Genomic DNA, 20511 nt, shown 5'->3' with positions numbered 1-20511 from the left:
CCGCACCGCCGCCGTATTGTAACAAATTGGAAATGAATGATACAAAAGGGCCAGTGAACCCATTCACTGAGTCACCATATGCAGATGCGAGACAGACGCTGCAAAACATACAAGCCCCTATCTTATCTGTAAATAGAGGAACTCTAGATGTGGATTGGAATGGCAGTACTGACTCGGTGGGATCGAAACAACGTGAACCCCTGATTCAGCACGCAGCAGAAAATTTGGCCGCAGGCGTAACAGCCTCAGTTAAAATGTTCGAGGAAAAACTGGAAAAAGTGTCAAACATGCGCGGAGAACCATATAAAAAGTTAAACCAAATAGGAGCGTTTACGGTGGACTTAAATAGACACCCTGAAGTGCCACAAAAGGTAAGAGAGCAGCTTTTAGCGCGTGCCTCCCGTTTTGAGAGAACTGTCAACGCTGAAATAACAGAACAGATACAACGTGATAACGCGGAACGAGATGAAATATTCAGACGAAGGGAACAGGAGATAGCAGCAGAAGAAGCTCAGAAGGGACTTCCCCATGCGGTAGCAAACACTTATCACATCGCACATTTGCAAAAACAGGTGGCTGACTTAAAGTGCCAAGTGCAGACTTTGTCAGGAGCACACCAGGACTCCCTGTTACAACAGACACAAGAAAATAGAAGTCCGCCCCCTTTTGCTGAATCCACTCCACTGCGACCCATGACACACTCTCAAACTGTTGTCCAAGCTCCAATGCTGGCCAAGGTTGATCCGGCTACTGGAGCCACTGCCATGTTTTATAAACCTCTTTCTCCTTCTGATCTAAGTGTTTTGATGCAGAAACTTCCTGCAATGCAGAATGAAGGAGAGAACTGTCTGAGATTGGTACAAAGGGCTGTCACAGGACAAATTTTGACGGCAGGAGACATGCGCGCATTATTGACACATGCGTGTCCTCTCTCCCAACTGGAAACACTGATGAAGAATTCTGGTCTGATAAGTATAATGGACAATGAGGCACTTACAAGAGAGTATTACTTAACATTGTTCACTGCACTAAACGCATTGTTTCCCATTCCTGATCTAGTCATCTCCGACTTAGTATTTGCTCCTAGAACAGATGAGGAAGCAGCGGCATATATTGACCGCGCTCTTGTCGAATATTCTTCAAAAACAGGCCATTTGCCAACTGACTCTGCTCTGTATTCTCAAGTATTTAGAGCAGCAGTGCTGAAGGGCGTTCCCAAGTCTGTGGTGCAAGCCATGGAGACGAATACGGACCTTCCCGGAGCAGATCATGCTCGCTGGTTGTCACATCTGAAACATCACCTGAGGAGACATGCAAAAGAAAAAGAGTCAAAGCATGAGAAACACAGAACCACCGAATCGCAATTAGCTATAATGCAACTACAAAGTCTCAAAAAACAAGAAGAAAATATTAAAATCACACCTGTGGCTTCCGTTGGGGCCTCGCTACCTAATGTTGTTTCTGAGTGCATTATGTATCAAACAGGGCCATTCATGGGTCGAGGTGCTCCGTTTGCTGGCAGAAATCAATGCTTCAACTGTGGTCGTAACGGACACTGGGCAATAGACTGCCGAGCGCGTCCCCTGGAGGGCAGAGGCAGAGGAACAAGGGGCCCGCCTAGAGGATTCAACAGGCGTGGTTATGGCCAGCAAAGAGGAAGAGGATACGGACAGCAACAGCAGCAGGATATGACTCAACAATATCCGCCGCAGCAGCAGCAGTCTTACCCTCAAGTGCCAAACCAACAGCACCTGCCACCATCTTGGGGCCAGTATCCGCAATGATGGGGCCCCGAATCCACATGCCACGGTCTGCAGGAACCAATGATCGGACTGACGGTAGGAGGAACTATTTTACCTTTTATGGTCGATACGGGAGCCAGACATTCAACCGTTATAACATTACCACCTGAAAGTTCCCTTACTGCGAAAGGCATTTCACTTGTTGGATTCCGGGGTGAAGAAACCATCCTGCACATGACTACACTCGTACATACTCAGTGTTTTACACAAACTCTTTTACACTCGTTTGTGTATGCGCCCAATTGCCCTGTCAACCTGTTGGGAAGGGATCCTCTCATCAAAACAGCTCCAACAATACTGTGCAGCCCGGATGGACTGATATTACAGTTTCCTGATGGACACACCTACTGTTGTTCCGGTGACGACACATCAAACATCTACATGCAGGACTCAGAGCGACAACTACCAAGCATGACGTGTGCCACCGCCGACATCTACTGGGCGAAAATGGCCACTGACACACCCGGATGGACGGAAGCAGCGACCTTTTGGACTCAATGGTCGCCGTGGGTTCGTCACCTCAGACCCTATGATATGGTTTCTGATTGTATGCATTGCACTCTGTACTATGACAGGACGGGAGATGAGGTGTACAGCGAGGCTTTCCAAAATGTAGAAGGCAACATCTGGGAACTACAAATGGGTGACCTGTTCGTGGGAAAACCAGGTGTGGCGTTTTCAATTTCACTAACACCTGAACAACAAAAATGGTATATGATGACTCATCCATCAGATCCCACTGTGCCACCATGTCATCCTCATGTGTCCTTGATGGTATCACCACAGCATACTGCAAAGGATTTGGGTCCGTTCGTCCTAAACTGCACACAGGCTACTGATTGGCAGCCAACTTTTCATGACACATTGGTATTTTCTCGGTCTCTCGATGCATACTGGATACAGTCAGCAGCGTATACACCAACATCAACCCTGGAGCATTGCTTGTTGGACAGACATCATGGACAAGAAACAACTGACAGTGAATTTGCCAATCCTATGGTACAATCTTTGCCTCTACATTTGTGGTCTACAGACCCAACAGACGTGGGATTGTGTCAAGTACAGCCGGTGAAATTCAAAATGAAGCCTGATCCTATTTGGATACCACAGTATCCAATGAAGGAAGCAGGTCGAATTGGCATTACAGAAACCATTGAAGGCTTGCTAAAAGCAGGAGTATTGTGCAAAATACGTGAGTCAGAGTATAATACACCCATTCTCTTCTTCTTCTTTTCCTTTCGGCTTGTCCCCTTAGGGGTCGCCACAGCACGTCATCCTTTTCCATGAGAGCCTATCTCCTGCATCCTCCTCTCGAACACCAACTGCCAAGATGTCTTCCCTCACGACATCCATCAACCTTCTCTTTGGTCTTCCTCTAGCTCTCTTGCCTGGCAGCTCCATCCTCATCATCCTTCTACCAATATACTCACTCTCTCTCCTCTGGACGTGTCCAAACCATTGAAGTCTGCTCTCTCTAACTTTGTCTCCAAAACATCGAACCTTGGCTGTCCCTCTGATGAGCTCATTTCTAATTTTATCCAACCTGGTCACTCCGAGAGCGAACCTCAACATCTTCATTTCCGCCACCTCCAGCTCTGCTTCCTGTTTTCTCTTCAGTGCCACTGTCTCTAATCCATACATCATGGCTGGCCTCACCACTGTTTTATAAACTTTGCCCTTCATCCTAGCAGAGACTCTTCTGTCACATAACACACCTGACACCTTCCTCCACCCGTTCCAACCTGCTTGGACCCGTTTCTTCACTTCCTGACCACACTCACCATTGCTCTGGACGGTTGACCCCAAGTATTTAAAGTCCTCTACCCTTGCCATCTCTTCTCCCTGTAGCCTCATTCTTCCCCCACCACCCCTCTCATTCATGCACATATATTCTGTTTTACTTCGGCTAATCTTCATTCCTCTTCTTTCCAGTGCATGCCTCCATCTTTCTAACTGTTCCTCCAGCTGCTCCCTGCTTTCACTGCAGATCACAATGTCATCTGCAAACATCATGGTCCACGGGGATTCCAGTCTAACCTCATCTGTCAGCCTATCCATCACCACTGCAAAAAGGAAGGGGCTCAGGGCTGATCCCTGATGCAGTCCCACGTCCACCTTAAATTCTTCTGTCACACCGACAGCACACCTCACCGCTGTTCTGCTGCCCTCGTACATGTCCTGTATTATTCTAACATACTTCTCTGCCACTCCAGACTTCCGCATGCAGTACCACAGTTCCTCTCTGGGTACTCTGTCATAGGCTTTCTCTAGATCTACAAAGACACAATGTAGCTCCTTCTGACCTTCTCTGTACTTTTCCATCAACATCCTCAAGGCAAATAATGCATCTGTGGTACTCTTTCTAGGCATGAAACCATACTGTTGCTCGCAAATACTCACTTCTGTCCTGAGTCTAGCCTCCACTACTCTTTCCCATAACTTCATTGTGTGGCTCATCAACTTTATTCCTCTATAGTTGCCACAGCTCTGCACATCACCTTTGTTCTTAAAAATGGGCACCAGTACACTTTTCCTCCATTCCTCAGGCATCTTCTCACGCACTAGAATTCTATTGAACAAGCTGGTCAAAAACTCCACAGCCACCTCTCCTAGATGCTTCCATACCTCCACAGGAATGTCATCAGGACCAACTGCCTTTCCATTTTTCATTCTCTTTAATGCCTTTCTAACTTCCCCCTTACTAATCATTGCCACTTCCTGGTCCACCACACTTGCCTCTTCTACTCTCCCTTCTCTATCATTTTCCTCATTCATCAACTCCTCGAAGTATTCTTTCCATCTACCTAGCACACTGCTGGCACCAGTCAACATATTTCCATCTCTATCCTTAATCACCCTAACCTGCTGCACATCCTTCCCATCTCTATCCCTCTGTCTGGCCAGCCTGTATAGATCCTTTTCTCCTTCTTTAGTGTCCAACCTGCCATACATGTCATCATATGCCTCTTGTTTTGCCTTTGCCACCTCTACCTTTGCCCTGTGTCGCATCTCAATGTATTCCTTTCGCCTCTCCTCGGTCCTCTCAGTGTCCCACTTCTTCTTAGCTAACCGTTTTCCTTGTATGATTTCCTGTACTGTGAGGTTCCACCACCAAGTCTCCTTCTCTCCTTTCCTGCCAGAAGATACACCAAGTACTCTCCTGCCTGCTTCTCTGATCACCTTGGCTGCAGTGGTCCAGTCTTCTGGAAGCTCTTCCCGTCCACCGAGAGCCTGTCTCACCTCTTCCCGAAAAGCTGCACAACACTCGTCCTGTCTCAGCTTCCACCACATGGTTCTCTTCTCTGCCTTTGTCTTCCTAATTTTCCTCCCCACCACCAGAGTCATCTTACACACCACCATCCTATGCTGTCTCGCCACACTCTCCCCTACCACTACCTTACAGTTGGTAACCTCCTTCAGATTACATCGTCTGCACAAGATGTAATCCACCTTTGTGCGTCTACCTCCGCTCTTGTAGGTCACCCTATGTTCGTGCCTCTTCTGGAAAAAAGTGTTCACTATAGCCATTTGCATCCTTGTTGCAAAGTCTACCACCATCTGTCCCTCCAAGTTCCTTTCCTGGATGCCGTACTTACCCATCACTTCTTCATCACCCTTATTACCTTCACCAACATGTCCATTACAATCTGCACCAATTACGACTCTCTCTCTGTCTGGGATGCTCAGAACTACATCATCTAGCTCCTTCCAGAATTTCTCTTTCACCTCTAGGTCACATCCTACCTGTGGGGCATAGCCACTAATCACATTACACATAACACCCTCAATTTCAAATTTCAGCCTCATCACTCGATCTGATACTCTTTTCACCTCCAAGACATTCTTAGCCAACTCTTCTTTTAAAATAACCCCGACTCCATTTCTCTTCCCATCTACACCATGGTAAAATAATTTAAACCCTGCCCCTAAACTTCTAGCCTTACTGTCTTTCCACCTGGTCTCCTGGACACACAATATATCAACCTTTCTCCTAATCATCATGTCAACCAACTCCCGAGATTTTCCTGTCATAGTCCCAACATTCAAAGTCCCCACATTCAGTTCTAGGCTCTGTGTTTTCCTCTTCTCTTTCTGCCGAAGAACCCGCTTTCCACCTCTTCTTCTTCTTCTTCTTTGACTTCGACTTCGACCCACAGTAGCTGAATTTCCAACAGCGCCCTGCAGGTTGACGGCGCCGGTGGCGGACGTTGTTAACCCGGGCCACGACCGATCCGGTATGGAATTCTTTGGATGAACGCTCATATTTGTTTGGCAAGGTTTTAAGCCGGATGCCCTTCCTGACGCAACCCTCTGCATTTATCCGGGCTTGGGACCGGCCTACAGTTTGCACTGACTTGTGCCCCCCATAGGGCTGCATTAATACACCCATTCTACCAGTTGAAAAGAAAAATACTGGAAAATTCCGAATGGTACATAACCTTAGGGCAATAAATGCAGCGGTCTTGACACCAACACTTCCAGTACCCAATCCGCACTCAGCCCTGTCTCAGCTCTCTCCGTCCCACACCCATTTTACTTGCATTGATCTGGCTAATGCATTTTTCTGCATTCCTCTTGACCCATCTATGAAGCAATGTTTTGCATTTACTTGGAATAATGAATGCTATTCTTACAACCGACTTCCACAAGGCTTTGTTCTGTCACCAGGACTGTTCAATGATCATCTCAGACAACTTTTATCACCACTTCAACTTCCGGAAGGTGTGCTCTTAATACAATATGTAGATGACATATTGTTGGCCGCCTCTTCCGAGTCCTTATGTCTTCGAGCCACCCAGCAACTCTTGTCTCATCTAGCGTCAGTAGGACTTAAGTGCTCCAAAAGCAAACTACAAATTGCAAGGCCACAAGTTTCCTTTTTGGGATGCCTTATTTCATGCAAAGGCACAGGGATGTCTCCCTCACACAAAGATGACATCTTACACCACCCGAAACCTGTCAATGTCAAACAAATGCTCGCCTTCTTAGGACTGTGCAACTACTCACGCCATCATGTCCCGGACTTTGCAGAACTTACACATCCTCTTCGCCAAATGGTTAACATTGAAGGAATGAGAAATTTGTCACATATCCTCACTTGGACCACTGAAGCGGAAAACTCTTTTGTAAACCTCAAACAGCACTTGTCCTCAGCTGCCGCATTGGCTATTCCTGATTACAACAGAATGTTTTTCCTGGATGTTTCTGAAAAGACCAGCAGTGTATCTGCTGCTCTTTATCAGAAGGGGGAATCAGGAGAAAGACGAATTTGTCTATATGCCTCTACGCCACTTGAAAAATACAAAAAGCGAGATCCAGTATGCGCGGCGTTTGCCTCTGCATTAGCCCGACTCATTCAAAAAACCTCACACATTGTCTTACATCATCCATTGACAGTACGCACTTCTCACAGTACAGTACAGTACGTAACAAGCCATGTTTTCACCAAAATTGAGGTAATACTCACACAGCCACATATACTTTTTACACACGAGGGCATTAACATGGCTGAAGGGCTTTTTGAAGGACAGCCTCATTGCTGTACCCAACGAATCATAACCGATAACACACTTAGGGAAGATCTATATGACATGCCCTTGCAAAATCCTGACTTGATACTATTCACGGACGGATGCTGTTTTAAAGGAGAACAAGGGCTCCAGTCAGGGTTTGCTGTAACAAAACTAACTGATACAGGATTTGTAACAATAGAAGCGGAAAAACTCAAAGGGCAACAATCTGCCCAAAGAGCAGAGTTAACGGCAGTAACAGCCGCTCTCCAGCTGGCCCAAGACAAAACGACCAACATTTACACTGACTCGGCATATGCTCATGTAGTAGTACATACAGCCATGGCCGAATGGCAAAGAAATGACTTCATGACTGCAACGGGAGTCCCCATAAAACATTATCAAGAAATATTAAAATTGAAAGAAGCATTAATGTTGCCCAAAGCAGTGGCAGTCTTAAAATGTAAAGGACACACTAAAAAGGATGATTTTGTATCAGCAGGAAATGACGCAGCGGATAAAGCGGCGAAAGCAGCGGCTGGTTACCTTCCCACCTAAGTAAGTGAAACAGAATTAAAAGAAAGACAGGAAGTAACAGAAGAGACAGTTAAAATATGGCAGGAACAAGGGAGTCCCGAAGAAAGGAGTATGTGGAAATCAAAAGGGGGTGAGAGAGATGAGAAAGGTATTTGGAGAAAAGGAGGTAAATGTATACCACCTCAGAAGCAATTGAAACTGTTGATAAGCGAAGCTCATGGAGCATGCCATGTAGGCGTGGAAGAAACACTGAGACGACTCCACACCTGGTGGCATCCTTTCATGAGAGCAATTGTTAAAAATGAACTCCAGTGATTGCAGATATAACAGCATGCCTACCACGAAACCACCCCAGGGAACTCACGATCCGGACGTGACGGCACCTGGGCAGGTGGTTTCGATGGATTTTACAGACATGATTAAAAGTGTGTCCGGTTACAGGTATCTACTAGTAATAGTGGATTCCTTCTCCGGTTGGCCTGAAGCCTATCCCTGCAAAACAGAAACGGCAAACGTAGTGGTTAAACATTTGATTAACCATTATATTCCATCTCATGGGTTCCCAAGTAAAATAAGGTCTGATAATGGGACCCATTTTAAAAATAAACATTTGCAGGAAGTAGAAAGAGCCCTGGGACTGAAACACACATTTGTTTCAGTATATCACCCACAGTCCCAAGGACAAGTAGAAAGAATGAATCGGAACATTAAGGAAAAATTGGCCAAAGCTTTAGCTACTTCAAATCTCAATTGGCTACAAGCCCTTCCTTTGGCTTTGATGAATGTACGAATGTCACTCAATTCAGCCAAAGGCTGGACTCCATTTGAATGTCATACTAACAGACCGTTTCCGGCTCCTACAGCTCCACTGGAGACAACAGATGTTTCCGGCCCTCTGGAGCTCAAACAACTAACTCTTGCTTTTTCGCAACTAACTGCAAAACAACCCGACGCTCCTTTGGTAATGTATGAAAGTGAATTTGTATGGTTGAAAGTAACCAAAAGAAAGTGGTCTGAACCCAGGTGGACAGGCCCTCATAAAGTGACGGAGAGAACATCGTCTGCTGTCCGCCTACAAGGAAAGGGGGAGACGTGGTACCACCTCACCTCTACACGACCAGCAAAGACCCCGTCTCGACAGATCATCATTGCCGCAAGTACTGACTGCACGTCAACGCCAGACCAGATCCCATCCCAGTGACGACATCACTCATCAAAGGTTGAGATCACGGTACACGGGCAGAATAATCCCGGTGACTCAACCTAGGACCGGGTAGTCTAACCCCAGGTCCTGAAGAAGCTGACAGCGCTCTTTAGCAACGATCCTGAAAAAACACCACCCAACAATGGCCCGCAAATGGGACAAGGTTTCAATTTGTTGGTACATCACAACCCTTTTTATTGTATTAACTCTCTTGCCTGTTTGGTATTTTTGGATGCCTCTTGGTGTGCCCTCAAACCTAACAACAATACAGAGAAGTAAGCGAAAACTCGATTCAGGTCACTCAACTGTACCTATATCCCAGTCTGTTCCCTGGATTTTAGAATGGACGTACAACCATTCAATAACTTTAACAGTGCCACCAAGCACCTCTACCGCCGTTGAAATACCAATTACATCTCTAAAAGGGTTCAGAAACACCGTTCAGATAACAGGGGAGGCATGGAGAGGTTATTGGTGGTATATGACAGGAAACGCCCTAGATTTAAACTGGGATTCTTTAATAACCACTCAACAAGGTAACTATTGGCCATCGGGAAAGAGCAAAGAAGCTGTCTTTTTCAAAGACAAAGTCACCCTTACCAAACAAGGGGATCTACTTAAATTGACCTTTGCTCTCCCCGATGGTATATTGCGTCCACCAAATGCAACCATTTTTAATGTTTCATGCTGGGGTTTTTTACTCTGGGCCTGGTCATCAGGACCGGAGCCTCATTTTCCCGTTGTCATATGTGAAAACACTACTATGGGACAACTCGATCAGCCAATATTAAATAATTATACACGAACTATCAAGGTGACGGCCATCAGTGTACCCTTAAATAGCGTGGATGGTCTGTTTCGAGTTACCACAGGCGTAACAGGGGACAGCAACAATTGGCTTTTATTAACTGAGGAAGCGGCAAAGACTACTAAAGAAAATTGCGTGGTTTGCATGGGACCTCGCCCTTTACTCCGGGTGGTCCCTGCCAATATTGACACACAATGTGTTATGGAATTGATGAATAAAACACTACCCTCACGAAACTGTTCCAAATGGGACAAAATACACCCATTGGTAAGATGGCAAAAAGATAAACCTCTGTTTTCAAACCAAGTTGCAAAAGGCAACTTCACCTGTATTAACATTACAGGAAACAATGGCCGATTGGGAAGGTTAAACCACGCACAACAATGTCAGTCACTCATCTTTGTAGGATCATCATTTTGGCCACAATCCAGGGGCGACATCTGGTGGTGGTGCGGTGATGACCGGATATTCGACAAACTCCCTTTGAACCAAGCCGGTTACTGTGCTCTGATTTCTCTCCTGCTGCCAATAAAGGTCTTTCCAACCACGGTTCATGTGTTGATGTAAACTATTCAAAACTTAGGATCACAACACTTGTCCCACTTACAAAAAGCCAAACGATCTACTAGCACATGGCAAGATAAGGGGGACCCCACATACATTGATGCGATTGGCGTACCACGAGGGGTCCCCGATGAATATAAACTTGCAGATCAGGCAGCCGCAGGATTTGAATCCACAATCTGTTGGTGGTGTACTATAAAAAAAACACAGATAGAATTAATTACATACATTACAATGTGCAACGCCTAGGTAATTGGACACAAAGCGGATTTGAAGCGGTACATGGTCAACTAGCCGCCACCTCTCTGATGGCTTTCCAGAATCGCATTGCTTTAGATATGCTCCTGGCAGAAAAAGGAGGCGTATGCTCCATGTTTGGCGAACAATGTTGCACTTTTATTCCTAGTAACACAGCTTCTGATGGCAGCTTAACCTCTGCAATTGAAGGGCTCAGAACATTAAACAAAAAGATGAAGCAATATTCCGGGGTAGATACTTCTATTTGGGACAATTGGATGAGTGTTTTTGGACGTTATAAGGCTCTGGTATCTTCTATTTTTATTTCTATTGCTGTGTTTGCTGCTTTTCTCACAATATGTGGATGTTGTTGCATTCCTTGCTTGCGCTCTCTTAGCCAGCGACTCATTACAGCAGCTATCGAAAAGAGAGATGTTAATAACCCCGCCCAGATGATGCCACTCTTGTCTTCAGGGGATACCCTGAGATGCTCGATGACCCCGCGGGCATATTTTTGTAATGGTACATTCTCTTACATGCTGTTTAACATATCCTGGTGTCGGACTCTTTCGAGTCCGAAAGGGGGATTGAAGGCCCTCGCACGTGATATACTGATGTCATGATCATACATAGACTTATTTGTGCACTGTTATGTTGTGTAACTTAACCTCAGTATTAAAATGTTCTGATAATCACGTAAGTGTGAAAACTACGTCAGCCGCAAAACAGGATGTTTTGTCGCAAGAAGAGATAATGCTGTGACCTTGGATCCACCCTGCTCAAGCTTTAAACACCGCCCTGAACACTGTATATAATCTCGCACTAAATGCTGAAAAAGTGCACATTTGAGCACATTTTGTGCAGCTGCAGCCTTTGCCTGTAGAACATTTGTACCCAGAATATTCTGCAATAAAAGATCTTAAAGAAGTTCATTTCCAGTCTCTGATTCGGACCCCAACATTCTCATCATCCGAAATTCAACGAACACGCGAAGGACTGGTGGAGAGATACCATCCTTCAACAGTAACCAAAAGCTCTGGATTCATACTCCAGTCATTGACAGAGCAACTAATAAATCCTGTCATATTCCTGTGTTTGTGTAATTGTAGTCAGGGTGGTGTCTGTTGCTGGCTTCTTATTATCATTATCAACAAGTATTTCAGATCAACTGAAAATGCAGGAAGGCGTTGGATCATTGCTTGGCATCGTTGTCTCGACGGCTTTTGCTTGGCACGTGTGCGCCTCCGCCAACTCCTCGCTAGCGTACTTAACGTTTGTTCGGCCGTATCGTTGCATGGAAGTAAGTTCTCTGTTTTAAAATCCTTCACTTCTCCACTCCAGCCTGTTTCTGTCAATATTTATTGTCTTTGTTACACAGTCGCGTCAACCTTTTGTCTTGTTTTTCATTTTATGATGTATTATTGTTCCGTTTGGTGCGTGCACCCTTAGCTAAACACAGCTTTGTTTGATTGGTGTACAGCCGAAAGCAAACAAAACGTGGATCCTGAAAGCTTTTTGATGTGTGTTTTTTCAGGGTTCACTTTTCGGCACATTTCGCCGACCACAACAAATCCGTTCACGTTTGAATAATGCTTTTATTCCTATGCTTTCAATCATGGTCAATTGTCCATATTGGGAGTTTATAAGAAAATAAGAAATCAACTGACATTGCTACTAATTCTCATCGTGACTTCAATCATTTGATAATTGACTAATTACTGATTAATTTTTCTCCGGCTAATGCACTCGAGACAGCTTAGAGGGGCAAGAGGGGATACATTAGTTATCTTTTTAGCGATGCCTTTTAATGCATTTAGTCACAGATGAAACATGAGCTGTTATTGCTTCTCTTAAAAAGGCAGGCCACAATATCCTGTGGCAGAGCCAGAAGAACAGGAAGGCATGTCACTGTGAATGTCTTATCCTTCACTCATACTCAGGCCCCCTGCTAACCAAAGTCAGGGTCAAGTCTGTCTTGCAGTGCATAAGACATTTTACAATCCTTTTATTTTTCAGGGAATATTTTATGTACGAAAGAAGACTAAATTATGGCATTCTGACAAACAACAAATGAGAGAGGCAAATAGACTCATTTATGACACGACTAATATAATTAACCACAAATTATACTGCATCCTAAACTTCAGATAGGAGATACATGTGGTCAAAACTAAAACACACGCGCACTGCAAATAGGGGCTGCATCATGTACATGTACTTTCAACCTATCAAAAGATTTCTTACAGACACAGTTAGGCTTCAAACACTCTGCTTATGGGAGGTTATTATAATAGAGTATCACAGTATTACTTAAAGAGCAATTAACTGATTAAGTGTATCTGGACTATAAAAGTTTAACCGACAGCTTCTGATTCAATGGTCAATATTCTGGATAGTTGGAGCAAACCACAGATATCTCTAAGTTTACAATTTGACTTTCATGCTAATTTAATTCAACACGTTCAAGAAATGTCATGGCCTTGTGTTTCAAGTTGTTTTTCTTTGTGTTGCAGTGTCTGGGTGGGCGTGGACATCGGTGACACACCTGTCATGCATTGTAATCATCAGCCTTTTTAGGGGGCACCGTGACAGTGTGTGGGTGTCGGAATATTCACTAGTTTTTGCCGCCGTTCTGACCGCTGTCCAAATTTAGGCTCACTACGATTATACCACACGGACCGTTTGTCGTGTCTCCCTGCGTTATCTGTTTTTGATTCTCTCTGGTTGTGAGTTCCTTTAGTTTTGTATGTTTCGCCATCACCTGCTCTGCCATTTAATTAAAATTGTTCGGACCTCTGACCTAGAGTCTATTTTTTGGGATCTGCCCTTACGGCATTGCCGTTCATGACAAGAAAGGGAACCAGTCTCCTATCATATTTTACACTATTGTGTTCGGTAGATTTTTCTTGAATCACATTATGAAATGTTAATAACAAAAATAAATAAAGTATATTTCTGAAACCATTACCATCTTAGGAGAGGTAAAAATGAATGAATAAAATAATATCAGCTCCTTCACTGGTGGTGTGGTGGTACAATTCACCTGACTTCGGTGCAGGAACCGCGGGATAGTCTCCAGCACCCCGCGACCCTGAACAAGATAAGCGGTATTGAGAATGGATGGATGAATATCAGCTACGGACTTCCTGTGTGGAGTTTGCATGTTCTCCTGTGCTTCCGTGGGTTTTCTTCTGGCAGTCTGGTTTCCTCCCGCATGCGTTGAAGACTCCAAATTGGTCTTTAGTGAGGTGTGAGTGTGAATGGTTGTTTATCTTGCGACCAGTTGTACTGCACCTGTTGCACGAGGTCAGCTGACAACCTCCTGTGACCCTAATGAGGACAAGTTGTAGAACATGTATGGACTGACAATACTAAAAAAATAATCAAAAGTATTTTTAGCCAAAGTTCCTGTTTTTTTTTACTCTACTTTTTTCTTTCTTTCTTTCTTTTCCTTTCGGCTTGTCCCGTTAGGGGTCGCCACAGCGTGTCATCCATTTCCATGAGAGCCTATCTCCTGCATCCTCCTCTCGAACACCAACTGCCATCATGTCTTCCCTCACGACATCCATCAACCTTCTCTTTGGTCTTCCTCTAGCTCTCTTGCCTGGCAGCTCCATCCTCATCATCCTTCTACCAATATACTCACTCTCTCTCCTCTGGACGTGTCCAAACCATTGAAGTCTGCTCTCTCTAACTTTGTCTCCAAAACATCGAACCTTGGCTGTCCCTCTGATGAGCTCATTTCTAATTTTATCCAACCTGGTCACTCCGAGAGCGAACCTCAACATCTTCATTTCCGCCACCTCCAGCTCTGCTTCCTGTTTTCTCTTCAGTGCCACTGTCTCTAATCCGTACATCATGGCTGGCCTCACCACTGTTTTATAAACTTTGCCCTTCATCCTAGCAGAGACTCTTCTGTCACATAACACACCTGACACCTTCCTCCACCCGTTCCAACCTGCTTGGACCCGTTTCTTCACTTCCTGACCACACTCACCATTGCTCTGGACGGTTGACCCCAAGTATTTAAAGTCCTCTACCCTTGCCATCTCTTCTCCCTGTAGCCTCATTCTTCCCCCACCACCCCTCTCATTCATGCACATATATTCTGTTTTACTTCGGCTAATCTTCATTCCTCTTCTTTCCAGTGCATGCCTCCATCTTTCTAACTGTCCCTCCAGCTGCTCCCTGCTTTCACTGCAGATCACAATGTCATCTGCAAACATCATGGTCCACGGGGATTCCAGTCTAACCTCATCTGCCAGCCTATCCATCGCCACTGCAAAAAGGAAGGGGCTCAGGGCTGATCCCTGATGCAGTCCCACGTCCACCTTAAATTCTTCTGTCACACCGACAGCACACCTCACCACTGTTCTGCTGCCCTCGTACATGTCCTGTATTATTCTAACATACTTCTCTGCCACTCCAGACTTCCGCATGCAGTACCACAGTTCCTCTCTGGGTACTCTGTCATAGGCTTTCTCTAGATCTACAAAGACACAATGTAGCTCCTTCTGACCTTCTCTGTACTTTTCCATCAACATCCTCAAGGCAAATAATGCATCTGTGGTACTCTTTCTATGCATGAAACCATACTGTTGCTCGCAAATATTCACTTCTGTCCTGAGTCTAGCCTCCACTACTCTTTCCCATAACTTCATTGTGTGGCTCATCAACTTTATTCCTCTATAGTTGCCACAGCTCTGCACATCACCTTTGTTCTTAAAAATGGGCACCAGCACACTTTTCCTCCATTCCTCAGGCATCTTCTCACGCACTAGAATTCTATTGAACAAGCTGGTCAAAAACTCCACAGCCACCTCTCCTAGATGCTTCCATACCTTCACAGGAATGTCATCAGGACCAACTGCCTTTCCATTTTTCATTCTCTTTAATGCCTTTCTAACTTCCCCCTTACTAATCATTGCCACTTCCTGGTCCACCACACTTGCCTCTTCTACTCTCCCTTCTCTATCATTTTCCTCATTCATCAACTCCTCGAAGTATTCTTTCCATCTACCTAGCACACTGCTGGCACCAGTCAACATATTTCCATCTCTATCCTTAATCACCCTAACCTGCTGCACATCCTTCCCATCTCTAGCCCTCTGTCTGGCCAGCCTGTATAGATCCTTTTCTCCTTCTTTAGTGTCCAACCTGCCATACATGTCATCATATGCCTCTTGTTTTGCCTTTGCCACCTCTACCTTTGCCCTGTGTCGCATCTCAATGTATTCCTTTCGCCTCTCCTCGGTCCTCTCAGTGTCCCACTTCTTCTTAGCTAACCGTTTTCCTTGTATGATTTCCTGTACTGTGAGGTTCCACCACCAAGTCTCCTTCTCTCCTTTCCTGCCAGAAGATACACCAAGTACTCTCCTGCCTGCTTCTCTGATCACCTTGGCTGCAGTGGTCCAGTCTTCTGGAAGCTCTTCCCGTCCACCGAGAGCCTGTATCACCTCTTCCCGAAAAGCTGCACAACACTCGTCCTGTCTCAGCTTCCACCACATGGTTCTCTTCTCTGCCTTTGTCTTCCTAATTTTCCTCCCCACCACCAGAGTCATCTTACACACCACCATCCTATGCTGTCTAGCCACACTCTCCCCTACCACTACCTTACAGTTGGTAACCTCCTTCAGATTACATCGTCTGCACAAGATGTAATCCACCTGTGTGCTTCTACCTCCGCTCTTGTAGGTCACCCTATGTTCGTGCCTCTTCTGGAAAAAAGTGTTCACTACAGCCATTTGCATCCTTGTTGCAAAGTCTACCACCATCTGTCCCTCCAAGTTCCTTTCCTGGATGCCGTACTTACCCATCACTTCTTCATCACCCTTATTACCTTCACCAACATGTCCATTACAATCTGCACCAATTACGACTCTCTCTCTGTCTGGGATGCTCAGAACTACATCATCTAGCTCCTTCCAGAATTTCTCTTTCACCTCTAGGTCACATCCTACCTGTGGGGCATAGCCACTAATCACATTACACATAACACCCTCAATTTCAAATTTCAGCCTCATCACTCGATCTGATACTCTTTTCACCTCCAAGACATTCTTAGCCAACTCTTCTTTTAAAATAACCCCGACTCCATTTCTCTTCCCATCTACACCATGGTAAAATAATTTAAACCCTGCCCCTAAACTTCTAGCCTTACTGCCTTTCCACCTGGTCTCCTAGACACACAATATATCAACCTTTCTCCTAATCATCACGTCAACCAACTCCCGAGATTTTCCTGTCATAGTCCCAACATTCAAAGTCCCCACATTCAGTTCTAGGCTCTGTGTTTTCCTCTTCTCTTTCTGCCGAAGAACCCGCTTTCCACCTCTTCTTCTTCTTCTTCTTTGACTTCGACTTCGACCCACAGTAGCTGAATTTCCAACAGCGCCCTGCAGGTTGACGGCGCCGGTGGCGGACGTTGTTAACCCGGGCCACGACCGATCCGGTATGGAATTCTTTGGATGAACGCTCATATTTGTTTGGCAAGGTTTTAAGCCGGATGCCCTTCCTGACGCAACCCTCTGCATTTATCCGGGCTTGGGACCGGCCTACAGTTTGCACTGACTTGTGCCCCCCATAGGGCTGCATTTTTTACTCTACTTTTTTTTTAATTTGAAAAATGGATCGATGGATTATTTAACTGCGAAAGCCTCATTGCCATTAAAAATCTCCTTTAACAACTCATGGAACACAATTACAAATGTTCCACTTGTAAATCGACAGCAATCAAATACAATTTGATAGATACAATTTACTAGTAAGCCTTAATGAGAAATACAGAGTGGAACAAAATGGTACAAGCCTCCAACCACATGCAGGACATCGACGAAGCAACTGAGAGAAGCAACTTGTCTTGAACTTTACAGCACAGCAAATGAGATGATACTTCTTGAACCTAAAGCCCCCCAAAAATGCTGGTTGCTCTTCTCCGCTTTGCTCCACAGTGCTATACATCTGGAGTGCATGTCCAATATAGCCTGTGCTCCTTATGTTGTTATGGCAACTAACTTGTGAATGGCAGCTGCTTTTTAATGATCATTGTTCCAATAATCTCTGAATAAGGTAATCACTTTTGCCCTCCTGGAAGCTCACATGAAACAAAACCATGGTTGCTGCTTTGTTCTTATTTCTGACCATGACTAGCTTCGTTAAAAAAATCAGCTGCTGATCTTTCAGCTGTAGTTATATTATTCATCTTAAAAGTACGCTAGATACTTTTGGCATTGTAGTTCTTGCTAAACTCCCTATAGCTGTTCTTTTAGTCACATGTGAAACTGCCTTTTCTGCAGCAACAAATAATGTGTTCCTCTACTGAAAGTGAGCTTTTATTTTATATTTCCCAGGAGCTCACTGCTAGCCAAGCTGGCTTCTTCCGGTAAATGTTGACAGCTTGTACGCTGCATAGTGGGGACAATGGGGGGAAGATGAAACTTTTGACATTTCCTGCAAACCCTGATCAAAGATGTCTCAGAGGTTTTTTTTTTCAGTGTTGCTAGAGGCCAAAGTAAAGACATCTAAAGTGATTAGATTATTAGCTACTTTGTTTCAATTGTGAATTACAATGCAGCCCTATGGGAAGCACAAGCCAGTACAAACTGTAGGCCGGTTCCAAGCCTGGATAAAGGCAAAGGGTTGCGACAGGAAGGGCATCTGGCTTACAACTTTGCCAAACAAATATGAACGTTCTTCCAAAAAATTCCATACCAGATCAGTCGTGGCCTGGGTTAACAACGTTCACCACCAGCGCCGTTAAGTTGCAGGGCGCCATTGGAAATTCAGCTACTGTGGGTCGAAAATGAAGGAGAGGTGGAAAGCGGGTTTTTAGGTAGAAAGAGAAGAGGAAAGGATAGAGCATAGAACTGAATGTGGGGACTTTGAATGTTGGGACTATGACAGGAAAAGCTCAGGTTTTGGTTGACATGATTAGGAGAAAGGTTGATATACAGTGATCCTTCGTTTTTCGCGTTTAATGGGGACCAGAACCCCCCGCGAAAGGTGAAAAACCGCAAAGTAGGATTTGACACCCCCTCCCTCCTTGGAATTTTTGTGTATGTGTATGTGGGTACCAGAATGTTTAAAATATGTAAACAGTATTTATACTTTTTCATATTTGAGACAGGTGGCACGGTGGACGACTGGTTAGAGCGTCAGCCTCACAGTTCTGAGGACCCGGGTTCAATCCCCGGCCCCGCCTGTGAGGAGTTTGCATGTTCTCCCCGTGCCTGCGTGGGTTTTCTCCGGGTACTCCAGTTTCCTCCCACATCCCAAAAACATGCATTAATTGGAGACTCTAAAATGCCCGTCGGCATGACTGTGAGTGCGAATGGTTGTTTGTTTCTATGTGCCCTGCGATTGGCTGGCAACCAGTTCAGGGTGTACCCCGCCTCCTGCCCGATGACAGCTGGGATAGGCTCCAGCACGCCCGCGACCCTAGTGAGGAGAAGTGGCTCAGAAAATGGATGGATGGATGGATATTTGAGACAAAGATTACAACAGTACACATATTTACTTAAATATTTAATTATAGAACCTTATACAGTAATTAACATTCATCAACATTGGCTTCTGAGAGAGTTGAAGAGACTTGCGTTGGTGGCGGAGGAAAAGCTCTCACTTGACTTGTAGAGGTTTTAGGTTCACTCAGAGACTCTTCTGCTAGAGGCGCTGATGGTGTAGCTGGGGTTTTACCTTGGAGAAAAACATGGTGATGTGTAGTTGTTGTCTTTGTTTTTTCTTTTCTTTTAAAATTCCCCTGTACAAGGACATATCCCCGTCTCTTATTACACGGAGTTACCACACGTTTCGCTTCCTTATTGAAGCAGTTTTGCAGAGGTTTGCTTCCTCTTTCTTGATGTACCGCACTGTAGATTCATTCACGCCATAAATGGTGTGCCACAGATGCATAACTTCTGCCCTCCTTTCTTCTTCCTCTCGGGCGCCCAAGAGGAAGCTTGGAAGCTTTCGCAGGGGCACAGCGCTTAGGCGGCATTGTAAGGGCTTAACTAATCAAAAAAAGTTATCGCTTAAACAAAAATATTTATCACAAACACAACACTAAGATACAGTATGCGAGACAGTCAACAGCATGGACGAGACTGGCGAGACACACAAGGGAAGATGCTGGGTGAGGCAGCGATGATGCGCAGCCAAACAGCTCAGGGGATAAACATAATATAGGGTGACCAACAAGAGCGAAGGTAGAAGCACACAGATTACATCTTGTGCAGATGATGAAATCTGAAGTCTGACTGTAAAGTAGTGGTAGGGGAGAGTGTGGCGAGACAGTATAGGATGGTGGTGTGTAAGATGACTCTGGTGTGGTGTGTAAAATGACTCTGGTGGTGGGGAGGAATATTAAGAAGACAAAGACAAAGCAGAGAACCATGTGGTGGAAACTGAGAAAGGAAGAGTGTTATATGACTTTTTGAGAAGAAGTAAGACAGGCTCTCGGTAGACAGAAGGAGCTTCCAGAAGGCTGGACCACTACAGCCATGGTGATTAGGGAGACAGACAGGAGAGTACTTGGTGTATCTTCTGGTGGGAAAGGGGAGAAGGAGACTTGGTGGTGGAACCTCAAAGTAAAGGAAATCATATGTATGTATGTTAGAATCATACAGGACATGTACGAGGGCAGCAGAACAGTGGTGAGGGGTGCTGTAGGTGTGACAGACGAATTTAAGGTGGAGGTTGGACTGTATCAGCGAACAGCCCTGAGCCCTTTCCTGTTTGCAGTGGTGATGGATAGGCTGACAGATGAGGTTAGACTGGAATCCCGGTGGACCAGGATGTTCACAGATGACGTTTTCATCTGCAGCGAAAGCAAGGAGCAGGTGGAGGAAGAGT

The 20511-nt window shown here is 45.1% G+C and overlaps 1 protein-coding gene across 1 annotated transcript; it reads left to right on the top strand.

Moving 5' to 3' along the window:
* Nucleotides 1-994: 994 nt before the first annotated feature.
* On the top strand, nt 995-11483 carry LOC133481354 (uncharacterized). The gene is made up of 2 exons (XM_061780575.1): nt 995-2469; nt 8873-11483. Exon 2 carries the CDS (start codon nt 9196-9198, stop codon nt 10426-10428), a length of 1233 nt encoding a protein of 410 aa, XP_061636559.1. The 5' UTR covers nt 995-2469; nt 8873-9195; the 3' UTR covers nt 10429-11483.
* The last annotated feature ends 9028 nt before the right edge of the window (nt 11484-20511 follow it).

The sequence above is a fragment of the Phyllopteryx taeniolatus genome, chromosome 7 (genome assembly GCF_024500385.1).
Source record: "Phyllopteryx taeniolatus isolate TA_2022b chromosome 7, UOR_Ptae_1.2, whole genome shotgun sequence".
Lineage (NCBI taxonomy): Eukaryota > Metazoa > Chordata > Actinopteri > Syngnathiformes > Syngnathidae > Phyllopteryx > Phyllopteryx taeniolatus.
This window is presented reverse-complemented; position numbering and strand designations above follow the sequence as displayed.

Bases quoted from the DNA above. Each gene is read 5' to 3' on its own strand.
- LOC133481354 (XM_061780575.1), top strand. From the start codon at position 9,196: ATGGCCCGCAAATGGGACAAGGTTTCAATTTGTTGGTACATCACAACC.